The 21,742-nt window shown below is 44.3% G+C and overlaps 1 protein-coding gene across 2 annotated transcripts; it reads left to right on the forward strand.

Annotated features, from left to right (window-relative positions):
• The first annotated feature begins 724 nt into the window (after positions 1 to 724).
• Positions 725 to 17,991, forward strand: GTPBP1 (GTP binding protein 1). 2 transcript variants are annotated; one of them, XM_033161625.1, is made up of 13 exons: positions 725 to 955; positions 2,415 to 2,526; positions 4,353 to 4,533; positions 5,043 to 5,391; positions 7,986 to 8,109; positions 10,772 to 10,886; positions 12,059 to 12,203; positions 12,321 to 12,503; positions 13,636 to 13,771; positions 14,343 to 14,521; positions 15,799 to 15,999; positions 16,999 to 17,040; positions 17,473 to 17,991. In XM_033161625.1, exons 1-13 carry the CDS (start codon positions 725 to 727, stop codon positions 17,563 to 17,565), a joined length of 2,091 nt encoding a protein of 696 aa, XP_033017516.1. In that variant the 3' UTR covers positions 17,566 to 17,991. The 2 variants fall into 2 exon arrangements, with proteins under 2 accessions (XP_033017516.1, XP_033017517.1); XM_033161626.1 differs by lacking the exon at positions 16,999 to 17,040 and having other exon boundaries at positions 726 to 955.
• The last annotated feature ends 3,751 nt before the right edge of the window (positions 17,992 to 21,742 follow it).

The raw sequence follows: 21,742 nt of genomic DNA on the forward strand, positions 1-21,742 counted from the left end.
GAAACGTTACTGGCCTTGGGCGAAAGTCACGGAACGCAAGTATGACTGCTCGATTGCATAAGATTATCACCGCTCAAAGCGATTTATTTCAACCCAGTTTCATCAGCTTTTGCCAGGGATTATCCTGAGCGAGACAATCTGTCTCAGAGACAGAAGTAAATAGAGGAAATCCCCATTCAATCACAAAATGGGTTTGGGGTATTTGATTGGCTTTGGCATATGTTCATTCCTTCTTATTGGCCCCCACGATCAAATTCCCGCCTTCTTTTCTCACCTCCTCACCGTGGCCGTAATCTTGCTCTCTGATTGGCGGAGGCTCCACTCCCGCCTATTACTTAAATATTTGCCACGATTGGCGAGGAACTTTGTTTATCATGCATTATTCCCTCCCATTGGCCGCGAGCAGGTGGAAATATAACGCCGCTCCTCTCCCACCCGGAGTTTCCAGAATACGCGTAGAGATAAATAAAAAACCCAGTAGCGCTGCTGCCGCTGCTTTTATTTTCTTAACCGGAGGAACCGCAGAAAGGTTCTTCGAAGGAGGCATGGCTCATCCATATTAATAAGCTCTAGCTGCGGGTTGTCATAGCAATACAGTGCAGCAATTATTAATAGCGCTGCTCCCCGATTGGTCAACAGGGTACTAAATTATTAAGCAGGCCCGTTCGGGGCGGAGCTCGGCGGGTTCCTCCGGCTTGGTCGACGCGAGGGGTGGGCGGGGCCTATGCTAATGAGGCAGGAGAAGGAGGCCGGGGCTGCCAAGATGGCGACGGAGCGAAGTCGCTCCCCGATGGGGGGCTCGCCGGTGCCGGCCTCGATGTTCGCCCCGGAGCCAGCCTCTCATGGCGGGGCCGTGGCGGCCTCTTCCAGGTTCCACCGCGGGGTTGCGGACTCGGACTACAGCGAGGACGGCGAGGTGCTCAATGGGGAGCCCGAGCTCGACCTCACCAGCAAGGTAGGCCCGGCGGCCGGTGGGTAGTGGAGACCGAGGGCCTCGCCAGTCCGGACTCCGGATCCTGGCTTCTCTGGTCCTCCTCACGCGCCCGGAGGTAGCTCCGGCACTTCCCTCTCTCTCCGCCCGGCTCCGTTCGGTCTGGTGTCGGTGCCTCCTCATGTCCTTCCGGGCACTTCGTTCAGCCCCCTTGAGGGAGCGCTGAGTGGGTACCCCGGGCCCCTTGCCGACGCTCCCTCCTGAAGCGATGAGAGGCCAGCTGCCCCCCTCCCGAGTCCTGAGGCACAAGGAGGGCGAGAGTGTCGCCAAGGGGTGGCGGCGGCGGCGGCAGCTGCAAGGGTACGGGCTGGTGTACGTGGCACGCGAGAATGGATTCAGACGAGGACGAGCAGAGGGGGCCGTAAACAGGCTTACTCGCAAGTAAGGCCCTCCGTTTTCAGTGGGGCTTACTCCACGTTTAGGCACGTTTAGGATTGCAGCCCCGCAGCCCAGCCCTGTAAATAATGCCTGCTCACAAATAAGTTCCATTCTTTTCCGCGAGGCTTACTCCCGGTTTAAGCGTATGTAGGGTTTCAGCTGAAGTTGTTGTTTCCCCGTTTGTTGTTTCCTTAACAACAACAACAACACCCTCGTGCTGTGCTAATACAGCCCTTCTAAGTGCAAAGTTCAAGCTTCTGCTTACCTTTTTAGTGCATTGCTTAAAAAAAGAAGTTAAAGTTGAAATTGTTAAGCAGGTGCTGTAGTACTACCCTGAAGTGGAATGAGGAGCGATGTTTAAACAAAAGAATGGGCAGCGATACCTGCATGACTGTTAACCTGCTGGATGGGTATCATGTGATATGCTCAAAAGGGACAAAATCTCAGAGCAGAGTATCAATGAAAAGTGATGATGGGCCATTTAGTAAGTTCAGGCATCTGGGGCTGTTGTGCTTTGCAATTTTTTTGGGGGGTGGGTGGGACCTCTGCAGTTGTTGGTAAATGGAAGTCTCAGGGGAAAGTGGAGTGGCTTTTCATGTGCTCTAACTCATGAATAAAATAGGAGTACCTTGAGTTTATTTTTTGTTTTAAGCCATCACAAAGCAGCAGAATATTTTTTACATTACTAAGAATTTGTTTGATCTACAGTGTTTTTATAATGAACATTATATATGTGTATACACACACACTTCAGCCTTCTTCACACTGCTTTTGCTAAGCTTTCTGAATTTCCCTTTATACTTTGTGGCTCCTTGGTGTCATATCAACCCTTTTTTATTTCCGCTGTCATAACCCCCCCAAAGGACTGGATTACATATCTTTTGAGTATAAGCTGAGTCTCATAATTACCAACTTCTTGAAAAACAGTTCATAAACAATTTGAGAGAATGTAGCCTCTAGAAAATCATCTACTAGTTAGTGCCGGTGATTTTGGCTCCCTCCTCCATATCAGGATGTTTAACACAGATACCTGGTTTATTTTCAGCTAGTAATGGTGAGCCCAACATCAGAGCAGTATGATAGCTTGCTGCGGCAGATGTGGGAAAGGATCGATGAAGGATGCGGGGAGACCATCTATGTCATTGGACAAGGATCAGGTGAGCATGGTTTCCTCCTTCAATACCACAAGCCAAGCTAAAGATGCTATAGTGGTTTCAACAGAAGCAGCTACCGTGTTTCTCCTAAAATAAGACACCGTCTTATATTTATTTTTGCTCAACAAAACACAGTATGGCTTATTTTCAGGGGATGTCTTATTTTAACCGTGTTGCATTGGTACACTGCATAGCCACGCCTCTCCAGGCTGTTTTAATGGGAGGTACCACGTCACTATGGCTTATTTTCGGGGTATGGCTTATTTTTGGGGAACGGCTTATATTTCGCAAATGCATAGAAATCCTGCTATGGCTTATTTTATGGCTATGGCTTATTTTAGGAGAAACAGGGTATTGCTTGAAGTACAGTGTTTGTGGGATGGGACAGTTACTATATTAGATCTAAAAGCCTTTCTTCCATAATACAAATAAATTTGTTGGATTATTCCTGCATGCAGCTTATGCTGTGTTGCATGTTGGCCACATATGCCTAGTAGTAATTATTTGCTTTCAGTAAACAGTGCTGACCTGTGTTTTGAATGAGTATATCACATTCAAATGACATGTGGGGTAAAAATGGGATGTGTTTTAGCTTGTCTGCTATTAAACCATAATTTAATGATGTGTTCCAAACCATATGCTGAAGAGCACCACTTTCCCAGAGAGGCTGGCACAGAGATCCCCTTGTTACTGTGTGCTGCCGATGTGTACTATTCTCACAATCCCAGGGTAGACTCAATACGGTTATGGCTAAATTCAACCATGAATGAGTGCTTCAAATGATCTGAGCATAATTCTAGCAGCTAGTGAATTGTTTGTTTTCCCCAAACAAACTGTGAATGGTAAACCAAGAGCAAATCTTGTTACAGTAAGTTTACCGTTTGTTGAGTGAGGAAATCCTCAAGTTTCGGTTTGCATGTAACACTAAGCCCAATGGTTTGGCTCTGAGTAGTGAAACAGAAGCAGGACAAGTGGAGGAACAAAGCAGCCACGGTTTTCACTCTGGGTAGCTGCATGTTTGGTTGTTGTTGCTTAGCCCTGGTTTAGCTTAGCATTGCATGCAGTCATGGGTGTTTTTTTTTGCAAGTTGAAAATGTTTAGAGCAGTTAATGTTTTTCCTCTAATTGGGGGTTTTAGTTTTTTTTGGTAGTGCTACATATTTATTTTTCTCTACTCCCACCACCCAATGTAAAAGATTAAAGGGTGTTTGCTGCTTTTGAAGTGACTGGTGGTTTTGGCATTGGTGTTCTTGGCTCAGGTGATGTCAATCTGCTCAGTCTTCAAAGAAACAGGGGGGGGGGGGAGTGTAGCAAATGTTAGATTTGCACCAGCATAAGTTTCTTGACTATTATCAGCATTTAATGGGTTAGGGTAGGAGGAGTCAACCACATTTTGTGAACTACAGCTCCCATCAGCCCTGACCATTGGCTATGCTGGCTGAGTCTGATGGCAACAGTGGTCCAAAACATCTGGAGGGCATCTTGGCTACCTCTAGAGTAGGCTGTGGGATTAGGTAATGACCTTCTTGCTGTGTCTTCAACTAATGGAGCCAAGGTTTTGAAGAGGGTAGCACAATTGACTCTCATACATCCCACCTTTCCTTCCAAACTTTTGAGATTGACGCTCTTTAGCCTGGAGAAATAGGGCTAAATGAACAGTTAAATGCATTGCATTGAATAAGCATTTGAAATTAAAACGGATTCTTCATTTCCTTGCCCAGCCCACCTTAGGCAAGACCCTGGTGAGGTTATATTAATGACAAAGTAACTCCTGGTCTGACAAAACATTTGAAGCAGCTGTTCCTTATTTCTTCCCCATGCCTACATTAGATGGGACTGAGTACGGGCTCAGTGATGCAGATATGGAAGCATCCTACGCCACCGTGAAGAGCATGGCTGAGCAAATAGATGCAGATGTGATCCTCTTGCGGGAGCATCAAGAGGCAGGAGGCAAAGTGCGTGACTACCTGGTGCGGAAGCGAGTGGGTGACAACGATTTCCTGGAGGTCAGGTAAGGAGATAGGTAGAAGGAGTGTTTGTCAGCAGGAAGCTTACTCCTATAACCTGCACACGTAGTGGTGAGAAGCTGGAAACTCTGGTTTGGCTATGGGAGTGACTGCCTCTCCTTACTAATTAACTTTCCTTTCCTCTGTGCTTTGTATACAAGCTAGTGGTTAGGATCTTGTGCACATACTTGGCTGATCAAGCAGTATCTGATTGAAAGGATTGCTGTTGTAGGTTTTTGCCCTGTATGTGCTATGTGTAAGCCTGGATAGCTCAGTTGGTTAGCGCATGGTGCTGATAATGCCAAAGTGGCAATTTTGATCCCTGTACGGGACAGCTTCCTATTCCTGCATTGCAGGGGGTTGGACTAGATGACCCTCAGGGTCCCTTCCAGCTCTAAAATTCTATGAAACCCCATAGCTCCTGTCTTTTACTCATTTTTAAAGGGTTTTAGCCTTATTCAGAGATTGCACATGACCGCTGACATTCTGATGGCTTCCTTTTGCCTTTCTATAGGGTAGCCGTGGTTGGCAATGTGGACGCAGGGAAGAGCACGCTGCTGGGTGTCCTCACCCATGGTGAGCTGGACAATGGACGTGGCTTTGCCCGGCAAAAGCTTTTCCGCCACAAGCACGAGATCGAATCGGGCCGTACTAGCAGCGTGGGCAATGACATATTGGGCTTTGACAGTGAGGGCAATGTAGTGAACAAGCCTGACAGCCACGGTGGAAGTCTGGAGTGGACTAAGATTTGTGAGAAGTCAACAAAGGTCATAACCTTCATTGACCTGGCTGGGCATGAGAAGTACCTGAAGACTACAGTCTTTGGCATGACTGGGCACCTACCTGACTTCTGCATGCTAATGGTAAGCTGTGCCATGGTGGTGGGATGTCAGTAGCAGAAAGGGGCTCTTAACATCCACAGCACTTTCCCATCTTTTTTGTTGGAGAGTTAAGGAATTAATGAAAACAATATAGGCTAGAATTCCCACTGTTACTGTGAACAGGAGCTCAAAAATTAGTTGGGGCCGTGGGCCATGTCACTCTCTGTAAGTGGTGATTTCCTACTGTAGAATGTTGGAGGCTTCAAGGTTGGGAACAAACTGCTTGGAGGACAGTTTCTTGTGGTTCACCATGTTCCTCTTTTGCCTATCTGAGGGTGATTTATGGCCTGTGTTAAGGATTGAACTGAGTTCTCCATTCATGCTCATGCGTCAGTTACGGGTGCAAGCTTCTACATAAGTAAATGCTGTAAGCAAAAACAACATGAAGTTCAGAAAAGCTTTTTCTGAAGTGCCTCCTGCCCATGTGTCGGTGTCAAAGATATTGTTGCGTGTGCAAAGCATTCAAGGTTCGGTACCTGTTTCCAGAACTTAATTTGACATTTGTCCTTGCTGGTCTCCCCAACAGCAGCAGCAACAACAACAAATATTTTTTTCTGCACTGTGAGGACACCTAATTCTGCCATAGTGGCTTAACACAACTTGTCTCAGGTTCTATCTGTATCAGTGGATTTTTTTCCGCAACCATGAGAGGCAAACTATTCCTCCCATTGCGGCACATTCCTGTGTTGGTTTTGGAGTATGTGTGCTTCAGTCACATAAACAAAGAATTCTCAGATTTATTGGCAGGTAGTCCAAACTGCAGACAGGTGCTTTCTTGTGAGGAGATGAAGTGGTATAGAAATTCTTTAGCTTAGTTTTCTGTTCATGGGTCAGTATCCCATATCAGCCTTTATCAATAAGAGCTACAGCCTGCCACTTGATGACATGCTTGCAGAATGACATTAAGGGGTAGCTGATACATTCTGAGATAGTGGCTCAGTTGGGACATTGTTCCCAGCTTCATCAACCATGGTATACAGGTGAAACTCAAAAAATTAGAATATCATGGAAAAGTCCATTTATGTAAGCAATTGTTTTCATTAGCTACTGGAGTTTAATATATGAGATAGACTCATGACATGCAAAGCGAGATATCTCAAGCCTTTATTTGTTACAATTGTGATGATTATGGTGTGCAGCTGATGAAAACCCAAAGTTGAAATTGTTAATTTGGGGTTTTCATCAGCTGTACGCCTTAATCATCACAATTATAACAAATAAAGGCTTGACATAGACTCATGACATGCAAAGCGAGTTATCTCATATATTAGTTTCACCTTTTAAGTTGAATTACTGAAAGAAACGAACCTTTCCACCATATTCTAATTTTTCGAGTTTCACCTGTATGTCAAGAAAAGGAAAGCATGTGGCCTTCCAGATGTTGTTAGATTCCCAAGTCCATTCGCCCCAGCCAACATGGTTGGTGGGTGGTGATTATTGATGTGAGGTGAGAATATTCTCCGGAGAATATTCTCAGGAATGAGAATATTCTTGACAATATTCTCTGCTAGAATATTCTCTGAAGAATATTCTCCATGAACTGTAAATTCTAATGTAAGAACCAGTTTTACAACCCACATTTAAAAATAATAAGTCAAGCTGTGATATTGCTAATGTAAGTAATGAATAATGATTTATTTGATCCAGTTACATTACTGGGCATTGTATCATTCACCATTGGCAGTTCTGAAATGTGAGCTACAGATTTTTTTGATTTTTTTTTAGTTTTAAAAATGCTATTCATTTAATTTGATGAACATTTGAATTTGTATGTATTTCAACTATTTGTAATAGCCTTTTTTCTAATTTGGTGTGACCTTATTCTTAGCAATTCTATACCCTTGGCCATACAGTGTGATTTTTTAAAATCATTATTACAGAAAGTAGTTTTAATGCTTTCTACACTTAAAGTACCTAGGCCTATACAATTATGTGTAACATCATGTGAGGTGGCCTTGATTTAAACAGTTGACGTTTCTATATTTTTATTCAGTGCCAGTAACTGGTTTCTGCAGTGCCATTCAATGGTATAATATTCTCATTAATCAAGATTATTCTCAAGAATATTCGCCAAACGATTATTCTCGAGAATTTAACATCACTAGTGGTGATGATGAGACTTGGAGTTTAAGGGCATCTGGAAGGTCACAGGTTTCCTATCCCTAGATTGTGATGCTAGATTATTTTCCAGTTTTGTTAATTGACATTAAACCAGAGTTCCCCAGTTTGGGGGTACGGGGAACACTCATTTTAGGCACAACCAATATGTGTGCGACTGTGCACATGCACACAGTGCTGGCCCTGGAAGTGACCAGGAAAGATGTCACCAAAATGGGCCAGGCGGGCTGGGCGGAGCAGGGTTTCCATTGCATGTGATTTCATGCAAGCGTGCAATGACCCGGAACATAACCCCCACACAAATCGGGAGTTGGCTGTAATTGAGAATTCTGGCCCTTCTCTTCTGGTGTGTCTGCATTACGCTGCCCAGCAAAGTCGTAGCCGTGTATCTAGACAGAGACTTAAAATTCTGCCTGCCTCCCCCACTCCCCACTTCATTGTGCTTTTCCTTGATACAGGTTGGCAGCAATGCAGGAATTGTTGGGATGACCAAGGAGCACTTGGGCCTTGCATTGGCGCTCAACGTCCCAGTCTTTGTGGTGGTGACCAAGATTGACATGTGTCCTGCTAACATTCTCCAAGGTATTTGCCTGTAAACTGCCCTGTGATTGTGGAGTGAAGGGTGGTATATAAATAAAATAAACTGAAGATGGCGCAAACAGCTTCTCTCTCCTATGAAGTGTTTGCCATCTGTTTTGGTAGTGTGTCTTCAGACTCTACTAAGGAGCCATTTAAGCAAACTCTTCTTTCTAGCCATCTCCAATTCCTGACCTGCATTGCTTCTTACTTGTTGAGACTTATTTGATGTACAATTTTTTCTCTGTAGCTGGTCTCTTAAAACTGTTGGGATTTTACGTAGCCGATGTGTTGGCTAGTCTGATTAGTATAAATCACACGAGTGTCTGAGAAGTGTGGGAACGGAAGACTGTCTTATCTCTTCCATTTGAGAGTGTTATTGTACTGTACTTTCACTTTAGCTGTATGTAGCCTATTGCTTGTTCTGCCAGAGCTTGGAGAACACAGATGTGATAATGGATTCTCTGTATATATTGTGAATAAAACATAGTTTAGATCTACGGATGTATCCTTCTTCTTGCTGCATGATGCCAGAAGACTTGTGTGCACTTTTCATACGAGAAGTGTCATAGAGAGGCACTCTGGGCTGAAGGGACATGCCAGCCAGAGACGTGCCTAATGGGAAATGCTCAGAGGCACTGCGGGTCTGCCGTGCCCCCCAGGAATGTTTATCCAACAATCAGCAGTTCTAAAACAATTGTTTTGCAACAGTGAAGCTGCTCAAAAGTAATGTTTTGACTTGTATTCTTCCCTAATTGCTGTAAATAAGCTTATGGGAAAGAGAAGGCAGCTGAGATTTAGACTTTTTGCATCTGTTCACTTCTTGGTTCTTAGGGTCATGAAAGAACCAACTAGTGTAGCCTTTTCCCCACAGGGCCCAACACGGTGCGTCCTGAAACGAAAGCAGAAACTCTTCCCTGCTGTTTCCCCTCCTGCAACTGATGTTCATTTACACAGTATCCCTGAACATAGAGAAACCATTTAGCTATTGTGGTCAATAGCCATAAACTCTGCAACCAAAATGACTGCTTAGGAAATATTATTGCCTTCTCCCCTGTATGTAATTACGCACTTCCAAGAGAAGAGGTCCACAAAGATGATCACTTGTGGCAGATGCTGGGCATCAAATAGAAAAGGAATGCACTTTGGGGCTACACAGTGGAAAGCGAGAGAGCAAATGGTTTGCTATCAAGCTCATTCAAAATGTGTGGGCTCCTGTTCAAGAGACCCATGGTCTTCTGGTGCTGCAATTATTGGCTTTTCTGTTGCTTGCTGCATAAGATGACTGAGGAACCTCTGCAATGTGCAGCTAGCACTGTGGTAGAAAATGGAAATTTGAGAATTGGTCAGGCAGACCTAGCATTCAGTGTGCTTCAAAGCAGGTGCTTGTAAAATGTGTACATGATGTTGCATATATCTTGGCACCCATCTTTCATGTGCACATCTTGTTTTCACTCCTCATCATAACAGTAAGCATTTGTGGGGAAATTGCTTTATTCTGGCAAAGACAAGGTCTTGTCTTAGAGGAGCATCTAGCACAACAAGCAATTAGACATGGAATCCACTGCCCGGGGCAAATTTTGAGACAAGGGTTTGGCTAGAATTGGAATCTTTTCAAAGCTCTGGTAGCACTGCTAGCTTTGTAAGCAAACAAAATGAACCACCAGTTCGCAAGCAAAAAAACACTTCCTAGTTTTTCTTGTGAAAACGATAGCCTTTCAGTCATAAGAGCTGGATTTCATGGTCTCCCTGCAGGCTTCCTGAAATTGACACAGGATGCGTAGTACAGAAAAGCCTATGCAAAATTCTGGATTGTATGTAATCTTTTAATAGCTTCTTAGTAGCAATACTGAACTCATTTCTTTCTCCGAGGCTTAGCTTGACAACTTCTACAGTTAGAATAGCAATGGAAGTACAATACATACTAGCTGTAATAGCTGGCTTGTTTTTCAGATCAATATCCTGCTGCCCACCAGATGCATTTACTATGGCTCCCATCATCCTTGGTTGATATGGCCAATGGTCCATAATGGGGGCATGGTAATCCAGAAATCTGGAGGTGTCAGACTGGGAAAGGTTTGTCATTGTGGTCAACATCCAGACATGGAGAGAGAAAAGATCTTTTAAGGGCACAAGAACCCCCATACTACAACCTCTAAAACCCAATTTCACTAACTCGTGTCAAAGACTCCTGCATTTTCTCTATGTTTTTGATACTTAAATAGCTTTCCTTTTAAATATAAAATCCTAGGAAAGCTGACAACTGTAACAATATCCCAGCTTGCTCACACACACACACAATCATGGGGAAAAGAAAGTACACTCTCTTTGAATTCTGTAGTTTTACATATTAGGACATACAGTGGATACTCGGGTTACGTTAGCTTCGGGTAACGTAATCTTTGAGTTGCAAACGCAGCAAACTCGGAAGTGGGTTTGCCGCTTGTGTGTGTGCAGAAGCACTTTGCGCATGCGCAGAAGCGGTCCTCCAGTTACGAAATCTTCGGGATACGGCCAGGCCTCCGGAACAGATCCCATTCATAACCAGAGGTACCACTGTAAGGTCTGTTTCTTAGAAGGTCTTAAAATTAGGTAAATAAACTAAGGCACTAAAGTTGAATGCAAGAAAGGGCATATTGATCTAATCCTCTCCATTTTATTCATCAAGAAACCCTGAAGCTGTTGCAACGACTTCTGAAGTCCCCAGGATGCAGAAAGATCCCTGTCCTGGTCCAGAGCAAAGATGATGTCATCGTTACTGCCTCCAACTTCAGCTCAGAAAGGTGACAGAAATGAAAGCAAAGTGGACCACTCTTTGTCAGCTCATAACATGGGCTTAGAACTTTGACCCCAATACTTTTCTGGGATGATAATTGGTTGGGAGCACAAACAGGCCCTTTTCCAGTTGCAGTATAAGGAATTTGCAACAGAGATGTGGAATATGTTTACAGGCTAAATAGCAAGGATCCTGAATTGGTGGGATCTGCGCCTTTAGTTCTGTTGGGCAGGTTCAAAACAGATTATCCAGGTTTCTGGGTAAGAAATGCATGCAAAGAGGTGAAAATGGGCGGTAGAAATGACCAGGACTGGAGCTATAGTGGACTTTTGGAATCATCTTTCTTTTTGCCATGTATATTAGTTTGTTTTTCTTGCCAGTGAGTGGGAAATGCCAAGGTCAAATTATGATAAACCATGTGGAGTTGCCTCTATTGCTTTGAATCCATTTCTGGCATCCACAGTTGCTGCAAGGATGAACGCATGCAGAGGACTTTGGAGGATGGGGGGTGATGGCTAGGAGCAGAAAAGGAATGGCTCTGCATGTGTGTACAGGCTGAAGCGAATGGCCTTGCAAGAAGTCTGGCCAGGAGTCTGCTACTGATCTATTGCATGAGACACCCTTCCACAAAATGTGGATGTCGTATGTATGGATCAGAAGATAAGCCATACTGGAAAGCTGGGATAAATGAAGGAAGTGAACAGTTGCATGAGGTTGGCAGCTAGCATTGTGTTAGGTCTGTCCTCTTGAAATATCATGGACAGCTGATGATGGTTGGTATGTCTGCCGGGCCATTCTCTTAATGGCTTGGTCCCAACTGCTGATGAGAGAGGGGGAAAGAGAGTAAAATTGTAGGAACTAAAAATGTAAATATTACATCTCATCTAACTAGAGCATGTGATTTAAAAGGAAGCTGACCATGCAAGATGACTCTCCAGTTGAGTGGGCACTTTTGCTGCCATCCCAGAAAAAAACAGAAGTAGATATAAAATTATTTAACTGAATGTCGCTAGGGGTAAGGGTACTACAGCTAGTACTTCCCTGTAGGGAATTTTCCTTCCGATACTGAACATGCCAACCAGCACCTGTGATGTTTTGCAAGTATTAAGATCAACCCAACTTAGAACTGTGAATAACTTGTATGTTCTCATTCTCTCTTTCTCTCTCTGTTCCAATTAGGATGTGCCCAATATTCCAGATTTCCAATGTCACCGGTGAGAACCTGGAATTGCTTAAGATGTTTCTCAATCTCCTGTCTCCAAGGACCAGTTACAGGGAAGAGGAGCCTGCAGAATTCCAGATAGATGACACTTACTCTGTTCCAGTAAGGAGAGTGGTGCTGAGAGTCTCACTTCAAGGAGGAAGGAATGGGGATGTTGGCTTGATTCTGCTCTACCATTGTCACTAATTCATTTGCCTTTTGCACTTCTCCCTGATGCAGGGTGTAGGGACAGTGGTGTCTGGGACAACACTAAGAGGCCTGATCAAGTTAAATGACACCTTGCTGCTCGGCCCAGACCCTCTGGGTAACTTCTTGCCCATTGCTGTGAAGTCCATCCACCGCAAGCGCATGCCCGTCAAAGAGGTTCGAGGAGGACAGACTGCCTCCTTTGCTCTGAAGAAGGTGAGTGTGGACTTCATTGGCCAAGGGTATTACATTGCTTTTTTTGTTGTGAGAAAATGAACATTTTTTGGGAAACTGTCAGTGCAGTTATAAGAATGTTTACTCAGATTGCACAAAAACTAAAGCTAGTTAAGTTGGCCCATAAGAAAAAATTCCAAAATCCACATGAGGGCAATCCCTAATGCTATAAAATAAAATGCAAACTTTTAAGTTCTCTAGAAATCTTCATCAGACTAGATGGTAAATAAAATAGGCTTGGGGGGAAAGAGAATATTAGTGCTGGTTTTTGGGCCGCCTTAATGGTGTCATTTTGTCATTTTTAAGGTAGAATGTGGGAGGAGATAGTGGACATTCAGATGGGGTTCTCTTAGGTGCTTGGCTGGTTTTCTGTTGCACCCAGAACAGCTGAGGAGAAACATATAGTGGCTGATTCTTCATGTTTGGGACATATGAAATGCAGCTGTTAATCATACCTGTCTTCATCCTTGGGTAATGGAACCAAGTCCTGCAGCATTCAGATGTGGTTTTCTCCCTAGTCATTGTTTTTAGGATTGCAACTTGTCAGGCTTAATATATGGGGCTGAGAGCAGGTTTTATTTGCAGGGTCTAATATTGCAAAGGCATGCTAGGACTAAACTTATCTAAAGGTAGCAGTGGACATTGTGCTTTTAAGTGAGTCATTTATTTGGCAGAGAGAAAGCCAAAGGAATACTTTCACTATTGCATCCCAACTTCTCTACATCCATGAAGGATGGACATTTGTAATTTCTCCTTCTTAAAGCTGGCATTCAAATTGCATCATTTAGGCAACGTAAGTGTGTTTGGGACTGAAGTTTGTCCTCATAGGGGATGAAGGAAGGACAGCTTAATGATAGCAATTTTGTGCTAACCCAAACCATCCCTTGAAGTTTTTTTCTTTTGAAATTATTTCATTCTCATGTTTCTTTCAACACCTTTGTAAAACTCATGTTCAGCACTATGTTTGGCTGTATGGGCATCCCATTCCATCCCAAAAGAGGCTTATCTAGTCTTTCATCTGTAAAATGCTAGGAAAATATATAGATTTCTTTTTAAAAAAATCACCCTAAGTGAATTTATTGCTAAATTATGCTTTAAATTGTTGCACTTCCAGATCAAGCGCTCCTCTATCCGGAAAGGCATGGTGATGGTGTCTCCCCGATTAAATCCTCAAGCGTCTTGGGAATTTGAAGCTGAGATTCTGGTTCTGCATCATCCTACCACCATCAGTCCACGTTATCAGGCTATGGGTATGTGTAGGGTTTTTTTGTGTGTGTGTCCCTTACACACTCCTCCTGCCTTGGCCCTGGGTATCGAATTAATTTGTGGTTGTGTCGTTTAAGTTCTGATACCGACAAATTTACGAGGAGCAGCAACCACAAGAGGATGGGCTGAAAGAGAAAGCGATACCTTGTGGATCAAATTTGGAAAGTGATAGAAGGCTCTTATGGGATCTGTCACCAGGGGTGCTTGACTTGCACCTTCATCAAAATCCCACTTGAGCTGTGGGTTCAGTGGATGGCTATGGAAGAATTGCACTTGGCCTCTGTAGCCTTCCCTATGGAAGTTATGAGGCATGGTGGTACGGCTGGCTTGCTGAGCAGATTAGTGCTATGTACGTAGATTATCTTCTGACGATGCCAGTTCGCTGGAAATTGAATAGACCTGATGACAAACGTGGATTCGTAAGGTGCTTGTATTGTGAATTTAGCAGCATCTGCATGCAGCAGCATAGCTGGTGGCAGTTCAGGGTACCCTGTGCTACTGAGATTTGTCCGCTTGTTGCAGTTTGAGTGCTAGTGAGAATCTTAATGTTCACAGTGCATTGTGGCAGCATCCGCCAGACAGCCACTATCCTCAGTATGGACAAAGACTGTCTACGCACAGGAGACAAGGCAACCGTGCACTTCCGCTTCATCAAGACCCCGGAGTACCTGCACATAGACCAGCGGCTGGTTTTCCGTGAAGGGCGTACCAAAGCTGTGGGTACCATCACCAAGGTAACAGAGCTTTTGGGGAACAATAGGACATGGGTTCTCAAAGTTTGTGCATGCCTTAGGTACAGTACTACAGACACCTTCCTTCCCTCTAGTTTGTTAGTGAAAACTCGAGCTTCTTGACAGATGATGATGGGGAAGTTGCTTGGCTTCTCAGAATTTCCATACCTTCCTTGAAGTTTGCAGTGTGAGGACTTGAAACCGTGTCATATGCACTAGTGGCTCTGTTCTCCTTTTCCTTTTGATTTTTCCCTGTCTTTAGGTTAGGAGTGAGCATTGCTAGTTGATTTAAAAAAAACAAACAAACCTTAAACCCAGACTTGCATATAACCCTGCTAGACACTCTTCCACTAATTCCTGTATTCCCATGCTGAAGGGGGAAGTCTTGCCCACCTATGCTTCCTCCTTTTAAACAATATGTTGCTCAAATGGCCAAGTTTTTAAATACTTGCCAAACTTTTCTGCCAGCCCAGCCACCTAGTATGTGCTGTGTGGGCCTTGCTTCCTTTCTGGGTGAAGAGCAAGTTGCTTGGCCTTCAAGTGCTTTCTTCCCATCTCTATAAATTACTTTTTTAAAGATCATGGGAACTTTGTGGGACCTGGTTGTTGACAGAAGGCAGTTTCATGCATGACCTGGGTTAAAAATAATAATGAAAGGAGACTATTTTCATCCTGACTTGGCGCATGGCCCAGCAAGGCTTAGATGTTGCTATCACACCTCTGCCTTACCTACCTGCCCTACTGCAGGGAATAAGAGACATGAAACAGAAAGTGATTAAAGAACAGAGAGGAAATTGTTGTCACTTCCCTTCCCACTGCAGGGGAAGTGGGAGATAAGAGAGCTGTGCAGGTGTGAATGAGATTTGGTGTGTTGCTGTGTGCGCGCACCATTCCTAGTCCTTTTATTTTATTTATTAAATTTATACCGTCCATCATGGGATCACAGGGCAGTTTACAATATAAAAACACAAAAATACACAACATTGTAACAAACTAAACACACACACACACACACACACACACACACACGGTTAAAAGGCCATAAAATGTTTCAATTAGCCAAAGGCCTGGGAGAAGTGGAATGGTTTTCCCTAGCGCCTAAATATGTGTAATGAAGGTGCCAAGCGAGCCTCCCTGGGGAAGAGCATTTTCTTTCAACATATTGAGGTCCTGTTTAATGTCAAAGGTGAACTTTGCTTAAACCAACTCTGTGCTTAAAATGAAAGCAACATCACAAGCACAATTCTGTTTTTTGCCTCTACCATCCTTTCGACCGGCAGTTACTCCAGACCACAAATAACTCTCCAATGAACTCCAAGCCTCAGCAGATCAAGATGCAGTCCACGAAAAAGGGGCCCCTGACCAAGCGAGAGGAAGGGGGAGCCCAGGCTGGCATGGCAACGGCGAGTCCCACAGTGGCAGATGATGCGGTTTCGCTGGGAGCAGCCCCCTCAGCACCTTCGAGTGCCCAACAGCCTCAGGTATGCAGAACAGCCTGTGCCCTCCCACCCATTCCAAAGTTATCTTTCATGGCTTCTCAAGCTTTTTGTAGTAAACATGCCTACCTTTTAAGGTGAGCCAGATTTCACCTGCTGCCTCCTATTCCTGTGCCTGAATACTAGTGAGTGGCTGGCTGTGAAGTGGCTCTAGGAAGGGATGAGGGTGAGAGCCTTGCCAAGTGGGCAGAAACAGCAGGCCTGACCTGGCCTGGCGTGAGGCCCTGGCCAGTTGCCCCTGCTTGCCCATAACTGTATTGTTAACTTTCCCCCTTTGGAGCCTTGCTGCTGTTCTGCAGCTTATCGGTTGGGCTTTCCTTATGCATGTCTTTGCTGTGTGCAGTAAGGACATGCAGAGCTCAGAGAAGGACCTCTTGCGCAGTTGTGCACAGGCTGTAGAAGGACCTCCTTGACAAATGATGGAGCTCTCAGCCTTCTGTTTCATGGGTCATCTGGTTGCTGAACCTTTGAAATGAAGTTCTTCCTGCTGAAGTGAAATCTTAGTCTCAGTTCCCTTGCTCTTTTATTTTTCACTTTGCTGTATTTTAAGTGTGTGTTGGCATTATTATGAGACTCCTTAAACTGGAGGGGTGAGGTTTAAATGCTGCAATTGCAAGCATCAGCTACGATGATAATTGTAGCAAAGAAATGCTCTTTTATACAAATGTTACAGGGTGCCCTCTAAGAATAGGATTGAAAGAATCTGAGCTGCTTTCTTGCTTTGCATCTTGGGTGTAAATGTGGCTTCTTGGTGTCCTTGCTGTACTCTTCTCTCCTCCAGAGTTTATCTTTGGGGGCGGGGGGGGGAGGAGTCTGTCATAGCCTCTGTCTATATCGCTGGTGCTTTGTTTCCTCTCTTGCTGTACTCACTTGGTGTCAGTTTTTAAGAGACTGCTCTCCCCTCTGCTGATCTTTGTCCAGCATCTTGGATGTCTGTTGCCTTCTGCTCACCTATGCTTCTCTTTCCTTGCTGCCTTGCTTCAGCCTGCCCTGGATGAAGAGCCCCACAACCGAGAGGGCAGCAAGGTACTTCTGCATCCTCTGTTGCTTTGACTTGATTGCCTTGGGGATAAAAGGCCACCATTGCAAGACATCCCCTTCCCCTCCAAAGTCTTAAAATTTTCCTTTTAGAATTTCTGCTTGCTTTGGTAGAAGCTTGACCTATTGCAAAGGTGCTCATAGGACCTGAAAGGTTAAAGACAACTTCAGTTCTTTCTTTCCCCCAGGGATGGAAGACCAGTGGCACTCCAGATGTTGGACTATAACTTCCAACATCCTTTGCCTTGAGTCAGACATCATCTGGGGGACCACAGGTTCCCCACCCTTGCCTTTCACTTCTGGATACGGTTGGTTGACACTGTCCATTCCCACTCCTCTTGTTCAGTTTAGGGCTGAGAGATTCAGATCCTGCCTTCCCCACCTTGCCCTTACCTGAGCTCTCTTTTTCTCTACCCCCAGGTGAAGACTGGAGGAGGTGGCCGCCGACGTGGAGGGCAGCGCCATAAAGTGAAGTCTCAAGGGGCTATTGTGACTCCTGCTGGTGGCTGCTGAACATCGTTTTTAATCTCTGCGGAATTCACACCCTCCCCTTCTTCAACCCAAAAAGCCGGAGCAGCCTAACCAAAATCCATCCCAACTGATCTGCTACTGTGGAACTTCTCCTCCTCCTCTTCCCCTCCTGGAGAGGAGCCACCGGGGGGACGGATGCAGGGTTTACAGTTTAAGCTAACGAAGGTGACAAAAGCACACGTGGGACTGACCAGCTGCCGCCTTCTCCCTTTTTAACCCCCCCCCCCCGCCCAAACATTTTGTACATCGTGAGCTCTTAGTCATGATTTTTTATTAGTTTTTATTATGGTGGATGTTTGTGTGTGGTATGCGTGCGGATGAAGAATCGGGAGGATCCAGGTATAAAGAGTAAGGTAACTGCCTCCTCTTCTCTTCCCCACCCTGTCATATATATATTTTTGAAACTGACCCTGTGTCCATGGTCTGCAATCAAGAATTCCTGAAACCCCATTCATACAAGTATGAATATGCTAATTGGTTCGGAAGAGGTAGGAATTTTTCTCCTTTCACACCAGTTGAACTGCGTGAGCCCTGGGTGGCCTCCTTTAGTTTAATGTACCAATGCCTGCAATTGGTAATCAACATGAAGGAACACACACACACACACACCCCAGCAGCATCCCAAAAGCTGGATTGATATGAGATCCTAGATCTCATAATTATGCACTTGTAAGCTTGCTTTAAAAGCATGACTTGTGGGAGGAGGTGGAGCAGGCCACAAAAGCACTGGTGGCTTTGGAATTGTTGGTGGAACAATCCTTTCACACAATCCTTTTTGGGCCTTGTGTTCAAAACGTACTATTTTTCTTGCAGTCATTCATGGGTGCCTGCATATTCTGAATCCTGCCGTATCTGGTTTTCTAACCAGCTACGTCAGATTGGGGAAAGGGAGAGACGTTGCAAGTTGGCTTCTTGTGACTCACCCACTTCTTCCCCATGGTATCCAAGTGTATCTTTAAAGGCTGTGTTTCCTTCCCCTCCTCGAGAACTGACACTGTCAGTGGGCGACTTCTCCCTGCATATTTGTGTAATGCAAGGATTCATTTTTCCTCATTAGGGAGATGGGTGTTTCTGCCTGTAAGTGGGCATGGGCCTCTTTGTGTCTAGAAGCCAGTTTGCACCCCTCATTTCAGCCTCTTCTCAGAGTCATAACTGCCATGGGTTTGGACACATTCACTGTGTAAAAGTAGGAAGAGGTTTACTGGAGCCAGCTCTGAGCTGTGCTTTTAGATTTGGACACATGTTCAGGATTTTATAACTTTGATACACATTTGCTGCTTCTTTTTGAGGCACTTACTCTGAATTGACTTTTAACTGGCATCATGTTTTTGTTTAAAAACAAAAACCAGGTTTGTAGTTCACTGGTTTGTAGCTTTTAAAGCCTCTCCCCATGTCACTCATATTACTGTCTCCAACATCATCCTAACATTTTTGAATGGCTGGAGTTTTCCAGAAGCTAAGAGTGAGCACTGATGAGTAGGTAGGCATGGTTTATGGCTACTTTCTTGCCTGAAACTTTGTGGGCAGCATCCTAAGCAGTGACAGTATTAATAGCACCCTTGGGGAAGAGAATGGAGCGTGCTGTGGCTAAAGGAAGACGGCAGCCTGTATCACTTGGTGCCTTGGGCGCCTGGTAGCGACATCAGCCTCATGGCCTATTTCCAAGGGAAGTGGGGACCTTGGTGTGGTGTCCTTTTTATTTTGTCTTTTCCTTTCATTCCTTAGTTCTGAAAGAGGAATGTGCAGTGCTGAAGTTTTCATTAAAAAAAAAAAAAGCCACATGGTGCTGTGTTCTGTTTTGTGACCAGCATTTAAAGACTACTGAGGCTGGCATGATGTAATAATAATAATAAAAATAAAAAGAAAGGTTTGTTTAAAGTTTTAAAATTAAAAGGCTTTGTTGCTTGTCAGTTCTTCCAACTGTAGAGGGAATGAAGCAGTGACTGTTGGTACCTCTGATTCTGCATGTGTCAGAGGGCAGACTTAGATGTTTTCAAGCAGGCACTATACAAAGCTGAAGCTACTCCTTGAGAGGAGGGCTGGCTGCTCTCCTTTGCTAGGAACACACCTTGGTTTTTGTGCCTAGTCAGGGGTGCTAGTAGTGCTGGCCACAAGAGAAGGGTCACTTTGCTCACTATGCAAAATGAGCCCCTACTTTCATTTTGTTTATTTTTTTGCTATTATTGACAAGAGTACAAAACTTTTAAAGAGGGAGTAGTGTATCAGGAAGACTACAGTGGGCCACAGTGTAATATTCAGGTGAACAGCATCCACATATTCCAGTGCAAGTGAACTTTGTACCCTCTTGTGTTGGCAATAGGTATTTTACATTTCCCCCTCATTTTTTCTCCAAGCAGCTCAAGGTTGGGGAGCAGTGTACACTATGACACTATGAAGTACAGTAGGTGAGGTGCAGAGACCAAAGGTCACTCAGTAAGCTTTATATGGCAATGTGGGGGTTTGAACCAGTGCCTTCCCCAGTCCTAGACATTCTTACCACTGCATTTCAATCATGCTAGCTCCCATCTGCTGAATTCCTGCTATTTGTGCGGCTGTTAAAGGCAAAGGAATAAAAGTTGGCAACCGGGCAGTATACTAGTGAACTTCAGCACCTAAGCAGAAGCCGAAAGTCAAAAGGTATTGCCAAACTTTTAATAGGAGGAAAGGGCTTCTCTTTTAATAGTGACACATGGGGAAACTTCATTAGTTATAGCATCCTCCCTCCTTGTGAGAAGGTGCATCTCCTGGAGAAATGCTGCTGGTCCGTTAAGCCCATCAAACACATGGAAAATGATTTAAGTATTGGCAAACCTTGGTGGTGATCTTTCAGATGATAGGAACTGGAGAGAATGAATTTAACATTTAGTAAATATGTTGGAATGGTAGGTTTTAATTTTTTACACTTCTATTTTCAGTACTTCTACCCTTATTTACAGCATAGTCTCTTCTCACTACTGCTTCTAGCCTTCACCCTGGCCAAACAGTGTCCCCTCTTCACCAATGGTCAGCTTCACCCTTTTTTTAAAAAAAAAAAATGTTTATTGTCTCGAGTTTCTTTTGCATAGGCATAAATTACAATCCAGAGATAGAAAATAAGGAACGGAACAGTGCAGCATTTGCAACAGGCTACATACAGTCTTAGATACAAATCCAAGCACACTTTGTATATAACTGTTTTCATAGGAGAAGCATTATTATTAATACAGCACCATCAGTGTGCATGGTGCTTTACAGAGCACAACAGGCCAGGTCAAAAGTAAAGGGAGCAGGCAAAGAAGTCGTGCTTTGGAAGGTGCCTCCTACTTGCTGTCGCCTTGCAAATGCCATATGAGCACCTTGCCACTGGTCAGGGAGCTGACACAAGCATGAAATGCATATAGTTGTCATGAAGCCATTATGTGCATGACTCACCAGCATTCTTCAACTGTTGACTCTTTGCTTAATGTGGCTTTGAGTAGACCCTAGAACCAGGTAAGTGTCATGCTTTTCCAAATGCATTCATTTTGTCACTCTTTATTTTTAATCACTTTGTTGCACTTAGGGTCTGTTAAACACATCCTTTCTTTCCATGCAGTTAATAGAGCATAGAAGCCCATCCACATAAATAATTGTATGGAGCCCAACTGAGGGAAACTACCCCACAATGATCAACATGGGATTTATACACCCCTAAACAGACTTCTCTCCATTTTCTCCCAAGTACAACCTAGCCATCAAGCTCTTTTATGAGGACTAGAGAACAGGTAGACAATATATTAAAAATCAGTGCTTATTACACCCCCCACTTTTTGGAGAGTACAAAGATAAGAGTAAGATACCTATATTTTCTTTTGCCTACAAAAAACACACAAGTTTATTAGAAATTCCCACCCCACCCACCCATAAGTTGACCTAGTCCTTTGTAGAAGCACAACAGGGTGCCTACCAAGCATGGTGAGCTGAAGCAAGCCTCTAAAACTGCCTAATTTCAAAATCAGCTGGGGTTCTTCAGGCTACCTCGCCCAACATTGCCCCATCACTGCAGAGAATCTGGAGCTGTATCACTCCCAGCAAATAGCTATCTGCTCAAAGACATCCAGTAATCAAAAGCCCAGCACCCCTCAAGGCAATTTGTTCCACTGTCAGATTGCTCTTACCTTTAAAGAAGTTTCTCCTAAGG

This window comes from Lacerta agilis, chromosome 10, assembly GCF_009819535.1.
Source record: "Lacerta agilis isolate rLacAgi1 chromosome 10, rLacAgi1.pri, whole genome shotgun sequence".
Taxonomy (NCBI): Eukaryota; Metazoa; Chordata; class Lepidosauria; order Squamata; family Lacertidae; genus Lacerta; species Lacerta agilis.